The following is a 17,689-nucleotide window of genomic DNA, read 5'->3' as shown; positions in this document are numbered from 1 at the left end:
ACCTGATCCAGATGAACAGCTCGTTATCAGGCTTCTGCAGAGCGTGTTGATGAGCTGACCATCTCAATCAGGTGTGTGGTCCTCAGAGTTACCCGAGGACCAAGGTTGGGAAACATCGACTTAGGCTACATCCATACGACTGCATTTGCTTTTTTTTTTTTTTAAACAAGACAACCTGTGTCCAAGCTAAGAAACGTGAAAACAGACATCATGTGACCAGTCAGTGACCACAGCAGTGGAAGAGTCGGATGCTGCGTTTCAGAACGTGCCACTAATGAGGAACGACAATGGGCAGCAAAAAAGTAAGTGTGTTTTTAAGGTCCAGTGTGTGACATTTAGGGCAGCTGAAACTAAATATGCTACCTATAATGATTAATAAAGGTGTATAATGACTTTAAAATTACAATAGTTCAGGTTTCATACTCTTAGAATATGGCTTTTACATGCACTTTACACCAGGGCCTTGCTTTACAGAGGTGTTATCTTTCACCACCATGTTACAACCATGATGGGCATGAATCTTTTATGCAACTATTCATAATCTTTCTGGCTAAAGAAAATGTCTTACTTTGACAGGCTTCAGTGAATGCATCATGAAGCTGCTCCTCTAAGCTCAACACACTGCCATACAAATACTTTCCAGTTAATTTAGCATTTTACAGCTTCATTCTTAGCTTTTACAGGCAAACACAGCCACAGCAAAAGCTTACTACAAAAATAAAGAAGAATATTATTTTGGGCATGTCCAGATGTCCAAACATTGGTACATATGGCACTATAGCAGATGCAGTAATGTGGACGTAGCATAGGTTAACCAAAACTCTCGTCGTGACTCCCCCGGTTTCTGACACATCTGTGTTAAAACACTAAAGGCAATTTTAAAATGTTGCAGACATATGGCACAAGTAGATAAATAACAACAACTCGTCAGGTCTTCTGCAATCAGCAGGGGAGACGCACAACGTCAACACACGGACAGTACGTTTACAGGACAGTTGGATTCCGACTAAAACCTTGCTTCTAAAAATGTAAGTCCCACTGAAGTCCAACCAGCTAATTCCCCTTTAGAGGTTTTGCACAGTTGTCATGTAAACGTACCGAGCGTCTGTTGAAAAAGAAATTGGTCTGGTTAACGGTCTTCCACAAGTAGACCCCGTCAGCGGTCACAGTGACGTCCTGCACCTGTGTCCACGACGTTCACCAACTCACTGCGAGGACGGACGCCACTTCATTGTTTGACGTCTCCGTTTCGAGACGATTCTGACAAGTTTGTTCTAGATCTAGGACAAAAAGGAAAAAAAATAAAAAAGCACTTAGAAAATAGAAAAACACACAAAACATTTACAGCAAATATGAGTGAAATGTCTGACCGGTTGTGGGTCATGTGACTCTTGACTAGGTGTCCGGCAGCTAGAGCCGCCATCAGAGAGAGCTCCCCTGCCAGGACGGTGCCACAGACGATGCGGGCCAGCTGACGGGCATTCTCGCAGGGCTGGTCTGGCCTGCTACCCTGGACACCGAGCATCTAAGGACAGATTAGAATATGATCGTTGGGCTTTTCACGGACGTGGAGTCGGACGGTCAGAAATAGAGTAAAAATATCAACGCTTAAAGTCCACATTTGGTGAATCTTTGTGTGTGAGAGATGTTTTTGCTGTGGTCTAAAACTAGCCGTACCGTGTTATTGTCTGATTTTCAAATGACTAACGTTTCTAAAGTTTAAACTGCAAAAGTGTGACTTTAAAAATAATTTCTTTGTCATGTAAATTTCAGATGACAAACACACAACTTGTGTATGACTTTCAAAAAAAATGGTGAATAAGTGACAGGTTACCTGTAGACAGGCCTGCTGTGGCAGCAGGTTGGTGCCTCCACCCACTGTACCCAGCTCTAAGGAGGGCATGGTGCAGCTGATGTACAGATCTTCTCCATGTGGACCAGCAGGCTCCATCTGAGTGATGCAGTTGGAGCTCCCCACTGTCTGAGCAGGATCCTGGAATAGTCACATTACTCTTTTAAGTGTGAGAATGACAGAGGCCTGGTTATGTTTGCGTCACATGTCGTCCACATGACACGGCATAATATGGATCTATATAAATTCTGACTTTATCAGACCGTGGATCCAGTAGACGTTTTGCCCCGTGTTTGTGTTTGTATTTGCACATTCATGCGTGCAGATTTAAATAATGTGTGAATGTGAAGCGCACCTGTCCACAGGCAATGTAAATGGCTGCTACGATGTTGGCTGCGTGAGCGTTAAAGCCTCCTATACTTCCAGCGATGGCCGAGCCCACCAGGTTTTTATTGATGTTCAGCTCCACCAGAGCAGCTGTACTGCTCTTCAGCACCTGCACAATCAGACACAGTAAAGCAGCTCATTGGTATAAAGTGAGTGTGTGTGTGTGTGATTTTTACAGCAGCAAAATAAACTCCACTGTTACAGTATAAAGTGCAAAAAAAGGACTTTAGATTTTGTGGTGCTTTTACCTCTCTGACCACCTCTGCAGCGATGGTGGCCTCACAGACCGCAGCCTTGCCGCGGCCCAGAATCCAGTTTATGGCAGCGGACTTTTTGTCGGTGCAGAAGTTGCCGCTGACCGACAGCAGCTCCGTGTCTGGAAACTGCTGCTTGAGTCGATGCAACGCCTGTTCAGTTCCCTGATAAAACACAGCACCGTTTACTCTTTCAAAATACAAAAAAACAACAACAACAACCACAAATCCTGCGATCTCAAAATATGCAGTCTAGACATCCATCAGATCGTCTAAAGTAATAAAAGCTGGTCCAGCAGAGGGAGCTATAAGCTTCAGGTCCATTTTTGAAAACTTACAGTTTGCAGTGTTTGGCACCGGTACGTCACACTACGCGGCCATCGGGCACAGCCTGCAAAATGCAAGCCTGACCCAGGGCTTTACCATTCAAAACCCTACTGTACTGTACCAAACTGACCCATAACATGATGGAAACACAGCATAAGTGACCACTGAATAAGAGCGGATCATACCTTCGACAGCATGTTCATGCCCATGGCGTCTCCCGTCTGAGACTGCAAGCGAATGTACAGGTTCCTCCCAGCTATGCTCACCATCAGCTTCTCCAGACGAGCAAACCTAGCACGAGTAAAACATCCGTGTGAGATGTGATCATCCTAATGTGTCCTTTCATATGTGAGTATTCATCCTGTTTTTGTTTTTAAGTCAATCACAGAGTTCCCTCTGACCTGCTGGTCTGATCAAAGACCTCTTTGATTGCACTGAACCCATCCAAGGTCTCGAGCCAGACTTTGACCTCTGCGGCCCGGCACGCCGACGGCAGCCTCACCACAGGACCTCGGGTCATACCGTCAGCGAGGATTCTGCTGTGGCAGCCCCCACTCAGCTGGACAGGAAGGATGATACGAGTCAGCACAACGCACACACGGTCAGCTAACGTGAAATCTCCCCTCACTTACAGAAATTGCTCTGCATCCTCTGTTAGTGCTGGCGACCAGGCAGCCCTCTGTGGTCGCCAGCGGAATGTGGAACTGCTTCTCATCCAACAGAAGAGGACCAGCCACTCCTACTGGCACCGGCATGTACCCGATGACATTCTCACAGCAAGTACCCAACACCTACAGGCCAAGAACATAAATATAAGCAGAATAAAAGTGCAGCATGGACACAGGAACATTGTCTCTGTCCAAAAGTGACTTCACTCGCAGTCAATTTTATTTTAGAAATACAAATCTTTGCCAAAACCTTAGAATAGTCGTAGTCCTTGTAAGGCAGACAAGCCAAAGCAGAGGAAACGGGCAGTTCTGGAGACAACATTTCCCTCCTGATAGCCACGCCCCTCTCTGGAGTCTCTAATAAAACGTCCATTTTATAGCTTGGGATGGTGCGTGAGGTGACCAGGTTTATCACTTCTGCGTTGCTGAGGAAACGAGCACCTCTCTGGAAAGCATCGAGAATCAAAAACAGCAATTAATTCAACCTTCAGCGACAGACAGAGGTCATTAGCTTTGTGTTCGTTTAGGATTTGCAACTGCAATGGCAGCTTGCCTGGGGATCCATGAGGATGGTCATACATTCCCCCACTGTCCGCGGCTCTGAACTGGAGTTGCTTAGAGGAACAGACGGCGTGAAAGCACCAGACTCTCCAAAACACGACGGGCCATTTTCAACTGAGACTGCTGGAGTTACTTCTGCTGTTAACAATAAAAGAGCAAAAGAACGTCAACATCAGTGGGTAGAGACAATATTAATCCATTAAGACTAGGGTTGTAACAATTACTCAGAGAGTGAGGCCTTACTTAGTAAATCACTACTTTGATGACAGATTAACAGGTTTAAATTTGTTTTTGTAAAATAAAAAAGATTTCTGCTTCTTCAGTGATTTCATGAAACAATAAATGACTTAATCGAGACCGCAATCTATAGTTTAATCTAGTATAAAAATAATAATAATTAGTCGCAGACTTCAGCCCGGAGGACAATCACATGACATACATGTAAATATTGTTTAAAAAATGAAATCCTAACTCCAGAGGCTTTTCTAAACAAGTTTGACTTGTTTTTTTCCTCAGGCGCTGAAGCATTACATTACATGTCATTTTTTTGTTTGTTTGTTCTGCTTTTTTGAAGCAGAACAACCATTTACAATAAGAAGCAAAAGTTTTCTTTCTAGCAGTTGAAGAAGATGACAGCCAGGACATCGTGTGACAGTAATCTCACTCAACTGTTCAAAAAATTGTTGTAAGAGAGGAGAACAGGAGAACACAGAGCAAGGCACTGCTCATCTCCTAAAATTGCAAAAGGTATACTTTGATGTAATGTTAATGACAATTCTAATATGTCAATTTAATAAGTAACAGATCATACACTGTCTTATTATTCTTTTAGCATGAGAACTGAAATGAAAACTAAGGTGTATACACAGATGTTGTACACAGATTCATGCTCATAAAGCATGCAGTCCTAATTGGTTAAAGCTAATGGGGGCAATTATAAGTCTCACTCTTGACTCTGATGTCCGCGGCCGCCTCGGGGGAGGGTTGAGACTCTGAGACAGCTGCAGACGTTGGGTTGGTTGCCAAAATAACATTCGTGGTCTTCTGAAGTTTCTGCACTGGGAGGTCCCTCCTGCAGCAGTCCCCTCCTCCCCAGGGCTGCTGGGTTTGAGGGGAGCTGATTATGGGACTCTTGAGGGACAGGGAAGACTCCGCCTCTGTTTGCTCAAAGAAGACGTACTTGACGGCCAGGAGCAGGGCAAGGCTGAGGGTTATGACCTGCTCCAAGTCGATACTGACAAGAGATATAGAGAGAAGTCATATTAGTAATCAATAAGTCGAACGTATACACACAATAACCAATCTTCCTTCAATTAGGTTTTACCTGTTGAGCTTCAGAGGCCATGTAGTACCATCAGACTCCAGTATCTTGGCAATGGACCCCTCCACTGTTCGATTGTGACCTGGATATTCAGCTGCTAGACGGGTATGAGCATGGACCAAGGCTAGACCCAGAGACTGAGGAAGATATGATGAAACGTCATAGTTGGACTCTGTAAGTCGGCTTCACAGTCGACCAATCAACGTAGCAACGCTTTCAAATTAATTGTGAACATACAGTTCTGCTCAAAAGTTACCCTGGCGTGAACCAATCTTTATGGAAAACATGAGTGCTCAGGAAGAACCCATTTCTTAGTAAGGGATAAGGTCATAGAATAGCAAAATCATCGAATAAAACATGGCAATGAAGACATTTTCTTTTGTTCAAAAGTTTGCTTATCCTTAGTTCTGAATACTGCAGCTCAGTAACAGCTGACCCCAATTTTTAGTATGACACAAAGGTATGGAGGAGCCCTATGAGACCCCGTTATTGTCTCAGGAGTAAAGCTCCCTGTTCCTCTTGACAAGTGTCCAGATCCTGTAAATGAATTCCTTGTTTGTTGTCAAGTACTTCACAAGATCTGCTGAGGGTGTGTACATTTACGGGCACAAGTGCAGCTGAATTGTTTCTCACCATGATGATTTTAACCCTTTGAGTAACAGGGTTTGGCTTTTTGTCCTCTTCTTCAGCCAGCACATGGGCAAACTGGCTTAGCTGCCAGACTGGACGACCCTCACGGCTTTCCCTGGAAAGCTGTGCACAAGAACATACAACAGTGTGACCACAAGGAAAGAGAAAGAGAGAGCAGCAGGTGTGAGGTGGGCATTGTCATTTTCTGTTTATGCTACTAAACATGTAAATACTAACATGTACTTGTACATGCAAATTCATAGCAGAACCTTTGTATTGTGTTGATTCAACAGTTAATGACTAGTTAGTGAGTGTCAGTTAGAAGTAAGACAATGTACACATACCTAGTTGGAAGAACTAGGTATTCTTATTATGACATTTACACCGTACAATTTCAATTTTAAGCAAGACATTTGTGATTCTCAAATGACCAAAACTGTGCTGCCCTAATTTAAATTCAAATCAGACTCAACTGAAAGTCAACTACCATTCCTACCTCAAGGACTAATGAGACACATGCCGGGAAGAAAGTCATGAAGACGAAATAATTGGCCAAGACAGATATACAGCCAAAACAGCACATGATCTCCAGTTGTGGCACCCCTGGATAAAAATGGAGAAGAGTAGTGAGTTTAACTTTACTCAGTGTACCATCATCAAGGACTTATTTGATAAACAGAACAAGGCTGTGATTGTGTTGAAGGTAAAGATACTGCAGGCCCTTACCTGACATGGTGCCAATCCCAATGACCAGACACTCGACCAGAGCGTCCAGGGTGAACGTGGGGCCCAGGATGGCCATGCCCTGGGAAATATTGTCCCTTACCTCCTCCTGTATACAAGACACAGAACCACAGCACTAGTCAGTGACACAATCAACAAGAATTTCAACAAGAGTTGATAGATCTTAGCTCCTTTTATAAATCTCATGTTCAGTTAACATGAAACTGCAGGGTGTGTGACATTACCTGAGAGTTTGAGCTGAGGGCAAATTTGGCCAATGCACAGGCTTTGGGTAGGTCAATGAGCAGTAGAAAGAATGGCAGGGCTTCACTGAGGGGAAAATGGTCAAATGAATATGAGAAAATGCAGATTCACTGCAGGTAATGTTTTGATGTTACTAATAGATGAAATGACTCATGATTAATGTGATTTACAGCATTTTATCCAGTCATGTCTCCAGGTCAGTAGAGGTGGTCTGGGATGCATACTTTTATTTTACACCATTTGGGGCCACCGTTTTAACAGTGCTCACCATGATTTCTTTTTTTCAAATTGTTAAAATCCTATTACATTATACAGCTGTATTCTTACTGCATTGATTCACCCTGACTCATCACTCTCTTGCATCAAGAAACCAACACATTTTTTATGGACCGCCAAATAGTCAGACTAGATAAAAGGTGAAGTTTTTGTAAATATCATATCTATCTAGGTCATGTTTCTCTAATCTCAATGGGACTTCTTCCTGATTACTTAAAGGTTCATAAAAAATCTTAAAAGAAACTCACAGAACACTACTTGCCCTTCTTCCAAACAATGTATACAAACTTTGCTAACTATGCATCTATTACAATTTCAGTAGTAGTCCCACATTAAAAACCTCTGAGATTGCATCACAATCTCAGGCAAGATATTCACCTTAAAAAGCACATTACTTGCAAATCTCAACTACTGAAGCCCTAAAACATGCCATGAACAATAACATTAATTTTGAGTATGATTTAAAAAACATGTGAATATGCAAAACTCACTTTAGGCCTGTCAGCTCTTTGCCAAAGAAGTGGATGACAACTGTACTGAAAACAAAGCTGGAGAATACTGTAAATAACCCCGCGATACCTGTAAGAAAGGGGAACAAAAAAAACCAGGACATCACGTTAATTTATATAACAATGCTGAGTGAAACTGCTGCTGAACACGCAGTATCATAATATACAGACCCAGAATGTATTTGGAACCCAGTTGTCTGAGATTCTTGAACTGGAAATAGATGTAAACGATGGCCATGCAGCGAGTGATCGTTAGGATGATTATGTCACTGCTGTGGATGTTCTGCAAAAACACCAGTACAAACAAGTCAGGCTGGTGAACAGATATGTCCCTGTCACTTCTATGTAATATTACCAGCTCCCTCCCACACACACACACACACACACACACCTACCTGTCCTGGCTCAAACCAAAACTCACCTCTTCAACTTTGGGGCACTCATTCCAGGTGCACATCTGGCTGCTCGTTGCCAGGCTGTTCATAGATACGAGGCAGACGGTGAGTGCGAGGGTGCCCACTATTACCTCCCATGGGTGGGAGGCCACCAGCAGGCCATGGAGCCTGAATAGATGTACCAACATGGTCTCACGACACTTTACTGCCACCTAAAAGACCAGCCTCACCTGTGGGAGAGAGGGACACACTTAACGCATCGTCATTCCAAGTCAACGAGATGAAACGTAAGCTATAGCTAAAAAGACAAACCAAAACAATGACAGGCTGCAGCTGAGAGCTGTGACACCACTGTATAGCTTCGTAGTGGTGGCTAACTTCCCTAACAATTACCCGTTCACAGATGACTCAGGAGCTCTTCGTTTCGGCATTTAAAGACCGGTAATGTCAACGCTCGAAGTAATCTGTGAGGCGTGTAGCTCGTGGCTGTGTGTGCTAACGTTGAGCACATAAGCGAAAGAGCGTTAGTTAGCACAGTCACACCCTAATAACCAACTCAGCCAGACTTTCAAGGTCAGTAAGCCCCGCAGCGTCACTTCACTTCTAAAAATATATATATATTTAATTTGCGTACTTCCAGTGATAATTATAGACGTGATCAAAGCGTCTTTCCCATGATATTGGTGTCTTTCTTCCACAATTTCTTAGCCGGGAAGCTAACTCCTCCTGAAGTCACGTAACCAACATGGCGGAATGGAAATCCCGACGTCATGAGTACGTCCTACGTCACGTGGGCGGTGTGACATGTGACGCAGGAGGAAATAATAATGAGTTTCTCCTCGTGTATTTATGTTTTTGTCACATATTTGTCGATGCAGTGACATTACTACACATGTATGTGAGATGACATCAAATCTCTTTCTAACATAAGGTATATTTTTCTTGGATTAAAAACAGTACAAGATAGTGAAATATAATAACACACCAATTGTTTAAGCTAGGCTTTTATTTGTCTGTTTTATTTCCACATGTTTATGCACCGACCTTCATATGTTAATACAGAAGAGTATTAGGGCCAGATGTACAAAGAAACAATAAAACAGCATGAATTCTGAGAATAAAATCCAGAAAAATGTGATTTTTTAATCTCAGAATTCTGACTTTAATCTCAGAATTCTGACTTTAATCTCAGAATTTTGTTTTATTTTTTAACTTTCTTTCAAAACTGTTTTATATGTAGCCCTAATACTCTTCGGTATGTTAAAGCAGTTTTGTCTAAATGCAAGGCTGTAAAAAAAGGATACTTTTGCTTTCACATGCATATCATGTCACTTTAATTATTCATTAGACTTGTGCAAACCATACCTGTTTGTTTCACAGTCAATGTTGTCATCTATTTGCATCCTGGTTTTTGCCAAATGAAACATGACTGACACCTGCTTTAAAGCAGATGACAAATAATGAGCAGGCTCCAGGGTGCAATTAAAGGCATATCATACAGATGAACAGCGTTTTAATGATTTTCAACTAACACAATGATTTGACACATCCTCCTCTGTTAAAGATGCATAATCACATATATACATTTAATGATATTTATTTATATATTTATATATATATATTTATATATTTGTATATTTAATGATATACACATGAAGATCAAAGGTCAAGATCACGTACTTGCTTTTGCTTGCAAGTCTAAATATTGTTCTCCTTCCCAATGGATAGCACATTTGGGGGCCCTGAACATGAATACTCACAAATGTTTGACCCAAATTCAGAAACTTTAAAAGCTTTCCTACATTACAGTAATGTAGTTGAGATATTTAACTTTTCTCAACCTTGAAAATTAATGGAGGACCATGATGGGGGCAAATTCAAGTTTTCCTCCACCATAGCCACGGCAACCCAGATCAAAGTCTGATGAGGTGTTTTCTTGTTGTGAGATTTCTGCCATGTGGTGGTGCTATTGATATGATAATATGTCATCAGATTCGCATTATTCAGCTGCAATTTTGTGTCACAGGTGCTGTGGTCCCCTCTCTCACTTGCTACTGTGTTTTTGTTGGTAGGGTATGAGACTAATATGTGGTATTTCTGGATTGCATTATAAGAGTTTCCTGCATGCCCCCACCAGAATTTCCAGACCAAAATCGCCACTGTCCATTATTGTGTAAAGTAATAAAATTACATTGATTAGTTACTGTGAAACACATTACAAGCAGTGATGACTTCATACATGTGCAGTTGTCTTCTTCTTTCAGTCACTACAACAGATCATTTGCCTCCATCGGGTTAGGGTTAGACTTTGACTTTACTTGTGCTGTATTTTTGTACATTCACACTAAAACACCCCCACCAACCCCCCAATTCTATAAATACTGCTGTAACTATAGTGACTATTTGTTTTTATACCTCTTATAAATATGCACACACTTCCAGTATAGACTTAAACAAATTGTTTCCTTCATGTTTTTGTGTTTTTTTTAACTGTTTTAGATAAATGGTTTTTTTGTATGCACCCTCAATTGGGGGACCGATTCAGGTCTTTGAATAGAATTGCATTAAAAAAAATGGCAAGAAGTACATGTGAGACACATGGTCGGAGCTATTTTCAGTCAGTGGTATGATACATTTGTTTATACTAACACATCCTTTAATGCATTTCTATGTCTATGAATGTAAAATAACAGAACACAAGTTGCATAACAGATTGTCCGCTGTGGTGTCTAAAGGGAAAGACACCTCTGCTGCCTATTAAAAACTTTTCTTGAACTGACCCATTTCCTATTGTACATGTGTCTTTTATTTAAATGGGCTATCTAAGCAATTTAAAAGATCAGTATTTCTGATTCTAATCATGTCATTAAGCACAGGATAAGACCCTGTCTTTGTTGTGTGTTATTGAGATTAGGTTCCGAAAGGGCGAACTCTACATTTTGTGATCTTAATTTCAATCCTATTCTGTGTCGGACTCCATATGCAGCCAGACCAAGCCACACTTTTCAGATCACAGATTGTTTCAAAGACAATGTGAGCAACTATGTGTCTCTTGCTAAACACAAAGTATATTTATTAAACTACAGGCCAACTCTATTTAATATTAGATTGGATTGTATATATACTGTACATAGGATCGTATGCATGTGGACAAAATGATGATATATGCGTACTCAGAAATTATACACTGGTAGATCAGGTTTCTCGGTGTGGTCCGTCCTCATTCCTCAGTCCAGAAGATCTGGTTTGTGGTATTAGGAATGCTCTTGGTTTACTGTCTCTCCTGTCAGAAGCCTGCAGCCATGTGATTTTCATTCAGCCACTTAAATCAGCTGCCTCCAATTATGTCCAGTTCAAGAAAAAGTTTTTTTCTTCTTCTTTTTTTCATAATCACATGTGAAATATTGCAATTTGAATATCAATCCGTTTCTGACACACAATATGAAACCTGTGCAACATTTTTATTGTTGTCAAACTGGTATGACAGATCAGACAGAGAGGAGATTTCATCAGCCCCTCCCTCCTCCTCCTCTTCCCCCTGTTTCCTGTGTTCTTTTTTTTTACATCTTTACCACACAGTCACACAGTCTGCGAACCATGCACTAAACCACAACCTCGGAATAAACAACAACAGAGAGATGACTGTACGTTGATACATTGGCGACGGACGTCAGCAATCGTGCGTAAAAGTGAAATTGCCACAGAAGATGAATGTCCACTTTTAGCAGCATCTCTTCTCACCGGTAAGTTGTTCACTAGTTTATGACTTTGTTGTATAAACCGAGAGGTGTCGTACTCATATGAGTGTGCCCTTTTTTTTAACAGTTGGAGTCAGTGAAACGATTGGAAAACTCTTGACTCTGCGCCGGCACTTGCGCATGAATCAAGGTACGTGTGTTTACAGTGGTCTATTGTGGGTCAATGGACCACTTTTCATGCGCGTAATTTTTCTGGTGCTGTTTCGCGAAACCTAATTAGCAGATTAAGATGGAAACTCCTTTTTTTTTTATCCAAGCCTAGACTTGCTTATACGGAAGCAGTGACAGCCAGGCTGCAACTGTGGAGTCTTTATTTATTGTTTAGTGTTTGTCAGCGTCACTCTGGTTAAATATTTATATTCAAATTGCCAACATAGTTTCCCACAGGAAAAACTAAATACTGTGAGATATTCGCTTGAATCCAAACATTATTTAAAGACTCACAAAAGGCTCTATGATAGCAGATAAATATGAATAAATAAATAAATAAAGTAGGAGAAGGGTATAATGTACCACATGATTAATTAAAAACACTTCATATGTAGATGTATCTCCCCAGTGTTTATTTGGGCCTGGATCATGCTGTCTCAAAGTGCCTCACATGCAGGGAACACCAGTGGACACAAAAAGTTAACTTCCATTTCATTTCACACACAGGTGTTTCTAAGGAGTTTTTGGGGGCCCAAGCAAAAGGCTACAATTACATTAAACCACATTAAATCCCCAAGGCACCATAGTGAAAGCAATATACTATGATGTTTTCAGATGCATTAATAGGTCAGACAGAAGTGCACAACATGGCAACATGGAAATACTAACACTTCCTCCTGTGGCCTATACTTCCTAATTAGTAGCATATCTGTTATGACAAGGTGACAGCAACAGCAAATATTCGATTAGTAGACTGCATGTGTGTTTGCAGATATGATTAATTTGACCAGGGGCACTGAATGCATCTCGTAGCCTTAACTCTAACCTCAGCAGTACTCTCACTTAATCTCATGTGTTGAACTTTGTTCCTGTACTCTCTTGTGGAGAACTGTCCAAAATGATGTCTGATGTAGAAACATAATTTAAAGTCTGTTTCATAGGTTTGCTTGGAGCACTGATGTGTTTCTCCCTCTCTCTTATACAGACCAGGGTGGTTTGAAGCAAGCACACTGCTACTGGGTTGGAAAGATCACAGTCAAGCACCATTGTTTTGGTCAGTGTGTGAAGCGGGAACAAGTAAGTGCCAGTACTCTCTGTACCCATATGTGACATGTATGTCTGTCAGTATTAATAAATCATTAAACACTAAATCCTATTTAGTTCACAAATTAACTAACTTGTATATTAAGATTATCCTTCACAAACTTCAAGCACACAGTCCATTTTATTTGGTGTCCTGTTATTATGCCGTCCTCCAGGACACAAATGCGGCAGTAAATATTTAAACTTTAGTGGAAATGCTTTAAAAGTAAAACCTTAGATCTTCTTCTTCTTCTTCTTCTTCTTTAGGCTTCTCCCCTAAGGAGGTTGCCACAGTGGATTATCTGCCTGATAGATATTGTTCTTGCTTAACAATAAAAATAAAAACCCTACACACTACAAACAAACCCTGGATTATGTTGAGACGAACGTCATGTAGTGCAGCCTGGAGAATTATTATTGTGTGTCATAAAAATTAATTGGACAGATAAGTCGAGTGAGAAATGCGAATGCAAAATCAACAGGTTTTTCTTCTTTATGGGAGCATAGTCAGTTACACAGCTGGTGAAGCGCAGGTACTTATAATAGTAAAATTAGTACCGGCACACTTCACTGCTTTTGGTATTAAGTCATCCGGAGAAAATCATGATCACTGAACATGCATGCAATCGAGTGTCAAAACAATTGCGAGAAAAATAGCATTAACACATTAATATTGTGTTTGAAAGCTATGGGCGTCCATACTGTATATCTGAATTACTGAAGTTTTAATCCTGGCATAATCCAGGATGACCTGCCAATGTTCTATTGTGCTTTTTTGAAACGGCGCCCCGTTGTCTCGTTCCTTCATGTGTCATTTTGCCGTTGCATCACACCATGTTTTCTCTTTTCTCCACAGAATGGTTAACATACTTATAAAACTCAGAAGACAGATGGTCATAACAACACTGTCGCTGCTGATTCTCTGTCTCTTGTTAGTGGTCAGGGTGAAGTACTTGTCCGTCACTGAGCTTCCATCTCCCCCACCAGTTGTGGTAGAGGATGTTTCAGTTCAGACAGTTCACAAGTACAACATCAGCTGCTCAGCCATATATGACATGGACCCGATCGAGGTGTCCAAATCATTGGTCATTCGCAGGCACCACATTGTGGAGGATACAGATGAAAGTCTTCGTAACCTCACCTCAGACTGCCCGTTATTCATCAAGTCCAGAGGCTACGACAAAGTGTGCGTCACAGAGGAGGAGAGAGAATTCCCCCTTGCATATTCTCTGGTTGTGCATAAATCTGCGTGGATGGTAGAGAGACTCATCAGAACCCTGTACACGCCGTATAACATCTTCTGCATTCACTATGACCAGAAGTCTTCATCTCAGTTTATTGCAGCCATGAAGAGTCTGGTGGGCTGTTTTCCCAACGTCTTCATCGCCTCTCAGCTAGAGTCTGTCTACTATGCAAGTTTCAGTCGATTAAAAGCTGACCTCAACTGTCTGTCTGACCTTTTGACATCAGAAGTCAAGTGGAAGTATGTCATCAACCTCTGCGGCCAAGATTTCCCCCTCAGGTCCAACATTGAGCTTGTGGCCGAACTCAAAAAGTTAAATGGTGCCAACATGCTGGAGTCAAGTTGGCCCACTGAGTATAAGTCATGGAGGTTCACCTTTCACCACGAGCTGATGAGTGCCAACTATGAATATGAAAAAATTCCAGTAAGAACAGACGTGAAAAAGGCCCTGCCACCTCACGATATCCAGATGTTCACTGGCAATGCCTATTTTGTCGCGTCCCGGGCCTTAATCGTGTACTTGAACTCCTCAGATGTGGTGAAGGATTTTTTAGCCTGGTCAGAGGACACCTTCTCCCCAGATGAACATTTTTGGGCCACAGTCGTGCGACTGCCAGGTGTTCCCGGGGAGGTGCCAAGATCTGAGCCTGATATCACCGACCTGATGAGTATGACCAGGCTGGTGAAGTGGCAGTACCTGGAGGAAGACCTCTACCCAACCTGCTCGGGGGCACACAATCGTGCCATTTGCATTTTTGGTGCTGCAGAACTGCGGTGGTTGCTCCATTATGGCCACTGGTTTGCCAACAAGTTTGATACCAATGTGGACCCAATTATTATTCAGTGCCTTGAGGAGAAGCTGGAGGAAAAAAGTAAGTTATTCCGGTCACTGGCATCCCCATCTTGCCGTGAGAGTTAACCACACCCTCAGCAGGGATTTCATCTTCAACAATTTTAGTAAACCCTTAAAAATGTTTATTAATTTCAACATGATATTTGGTCATATTCAGGGAATTTCCATTGTTTTCTTATATATAATATAGTATAATTTAATGTAATATAATAATTTGTAGTTTTTGTTTGATGTGTCCAGTCCATAGTCTCAATATAACGATATAAAAATGGATTTAGTCTTCTGTGACTGGTGCTATGTCAGGTTTTGAAGCATCAACTGCAGCCAGGCACCTGTCGGTCAAAATCCCACAGCTTCACCCCGATCACATACCCTGGTGTATACAGTAGAGCAGTATCTCTGATTTTGTACCACCAGGGGAAGCTCAGCGGTACATGTACCGCAGTTTGAGAACCAAGGATTCTAGAGGAATGTTCATTTTTACGTTCTGTGGTCCAGTCCTCCTGACTGTGAGGTGGAATGGAGGGTTTTTATAATAAGAAAAACGTGTCTTATTTATGGGTGAAATGAGAAAATGTGTGTCACAGTGACTGATTTTCTGATTGTAGTTTATACTGACTTGTAAATGATGTAATAAAAAGTTAAATTAAAAGGATACCCACATTTTGTCTCTTCAATGAGCAGTACACATCTAAACTGTTGGATTAGTAAACAACAGAAAACTACTCACAGATACGTTATCATCACTGAAGGACGCACATGTCCCACATTAAGCATACACTTCCGTACTACTGCTTATTCGATGGCAGGAAGTGGTCTGTGTGTAAGGTTTTCGCCACGTCATGTGTGGCAAAATGGAAGCAGTGCTGGTTGATGGAAATAAGGTGAATGTTTAGACTCTTCACTTCAGGTTTAGAAGTTAGACGCAGGACGAAGTTACGGCTGAGTTCTATTATGTGACTTCTCTCAGCCAATCAGTGAATGTTAGGCTGCGTCAGACCAATCAGCAGCGGGTTAGTGTCAAGGTTACCTGGTACCAAACTAATCTAGTATATCGCTTAGAAAATGTTTTACCCAGAACATTTTATATTTTTAAAAATGTCACAATAGTAATAAAAAAAAATAAAAAAAAGTCTTGTAGTGCCCTGCAATGATACTCTGGGGTTTAAATCCAAGTATTTCAATCACTTCCTTATAAAGGGTTCATCATTAAACACTGTAACAAAGGAGAACAATTATTTCATTATCTGGTTTAGAGGATGAGGATGTATTCCTGCCACATGCAGCAAAATACAGACAGCAAGTTAAATATACAGCATTTACAGTTTTGTTACTTCAAAATATGTCAGTGAAAAACCTGTTCAACCCGTAAGCATTAGCTCACACGCTTGGGGTGTTTGTGAACACCACAGTATCACCGTCAGAGCTCTGTCCTTCCTCCTCGCTCCAGTTTAGTTACAGCATGTAGAAATCAACTCAGGTGGAGTTAATGGGGCGCTTATTAGGTTCCAGTAAATTATTAATTTTTCCTGCTTGTATATGTGTCAGAGAGCGACATGAGAACGCTGCACCTGTGTGCAAGTGTCACGTCTGTGTCCATGAGTCGATACATGACACATGATTATTAGATATTTGATGCAAGGACCCTAGTTCAGTTTTGGTGCATTTCATTATGTTGAAATATAAATAAATAACTGACCCCCCACCTTTCACAGTTATTTGTTCATATTCAATTCCACTTAGTTCAGATCCCTTTATATTCATTTAGATTATTTAAATAAAATTGCTGCAATCACATTTTTGGGACAGTGTTGAGAGTAGCACAAAAAAGCAGGATTTTAACAGTAAGAGGCTTGAAATGTGACTTGAAATCATTGTATTCTTATTGTAATCCAGTAGTTCAAGTTCCACAAGCTTACCAGCATACTACTGGTTTATATGCAAAACTACCAGCTTGTTTACCACTTTAAGAGAATGCCCCAGCTTTGCATTTACTTGCATAACTCTCAATATTACGATACAGTTATGGGGAATAACAGTAGCCCATCAGGCATTGGGAAGAATGTCATGATTCCCCCTCACAGTTCTTCTCTCCCTCCTTCTCATCACCTACCAGCCACTCCCTCCTCATCAGCTCAACTCCACTCACCTGTTGACAGCAGCTGCACCTGATCACTAATCAGCCCACTATATATACTCCTCTCCACCATGCAGTCACTGCCAGGTTGTTCTATGTCGTTTGCTCTAGCCTCTCCAGTGGTTTTTCCCTGGTTTCGACCCTGTCTGCCCGTCTGCTCTGTTTCTGTTCCGGTGATCGACTCAGCCTCCCGCCCCTGACTACGGATTCTGCATGCTGTGATGGAACAGCTCAGCCTCAGGTCCAATTCTTGCTTTGTCCTCAGAGTCTGATCTTAGTTTATACAATTGTGCCGTCT

General features: G+C 41.5%; 2 protein-coding genes across 6 annotated transcripts; one reads left to right on the top strand and one right to left on the bottom strand.

Annotated features, from left to right (window-relative positions):
* Nucleotides 1–144: 144 nt before the first annotated feature.
* On the bottom strand, nt 145–8,932 carry LOC131445892 (3-hydroxy-3-methylglutaryl-coenzyme A reductase-like). Of its 4 annotated transcripts, none has more exons than XM_058616627.1 (20): nt 8,802–8,932; nt 8,194–8,397; nt 7,944–8,055; nt 7,755–7,842; nt 6,969–7,053; nt 6,727–6,832; nt 6,497–6,603; nt 6,004–6,123; nt 5,374–5,507; nt 4,997–5,283; nt 4,042–4,187; nt 3,739–3,933; nt 3,453–3,611; nt 3,222–3,379; nt 3,006–3,111; nt 2,488–2,658; nt 2,208–2,348; nt 1,835–1,993; nt 1,371–1,525; nt 145–1,280 (listed from the first exon to the last, which is right to left on the bottom strand). In XM_058616627.1, exons 2-20 carry the CDS (start codon nt 8,353–8,355, stop codon nt 1,229–1,231), a joined length of 2,643 nt encoding a protein of 880 aa, XP_058472610.1. In that variant the 5' UTR covers nt 8,356–8,397; nt 8,802–8,932; the 3' UTR covers nt 145–1,228. The 4 variants fall into 4 exon arrangements, with proteins under 4 accessions (XP_058472610.1, XP_058472613.1, XP_058472611.1 ...); XM_058616630.1 differs by having other exon boundaries at nt 4,042–4,184; XM_058616628.1 differs by lacking the exon at nt 8,802–8,932 and adding an exon at nt 8,561–8,770.
* A 2,801-nt stretch (nt 8,933–11,733) lies between these two features.
* On the top strand, nt 11,734–15,917 carry LOC131445814 (beta-1,3-galactosyl-O-glycosyl-glycoprotein beta-1,6-N-acetylglucosaminyltransferase 4-like). 2 transcript variants are annotated; one of them, XM_058616499.1, is made up of 4 exons: nt 11,734–11,910; nt 11,993–12,055; nt 13,061–13,152; nt 14,015–15,917. In XM_058616499.1, exon 4 carries the CDS (start codon nt 14,016–14,018, stop codon nt 15,318–15,320), a length of 1,305 nt encoding a protein of 434 aa, XP_058472482.1. In that variant the 5' UTR covers nt 11,734–11,910; nt 11,993–12,055; nt 13,061–13,152; nt 14,015; the 3' UTR covers nt 15,321–15,917. The 2 variants fall into 2 exon arrangements, with proteins under 2 accessions (XP_058472482.1, XP_058472483.1); XM_058616500.1 differs by having other exon boundaries at nt 13,017–13,152.
* Nucleotides 15,918–17,689: the final 1,772 nt, after the last annotated feature.

This window comes from Solea solea, chromosome 19 (genome assembly GCF_958295425.1).
Source record: "Solea solea chromosome 19, fSolSol10.1, whole genome shotgun sequence".
Classification (NCBI taxonomy): Eukaryota; Metazoa; Chordata; class Actinopteri; order Pleuronectiformes; family Soleidae; genus Solea; species Solea solea.
The sequence above is the reverse complement of the archived record's forward strand: the minus strand, read 5'-3'. Positions and strand labels throughout refer to the sequence as shown.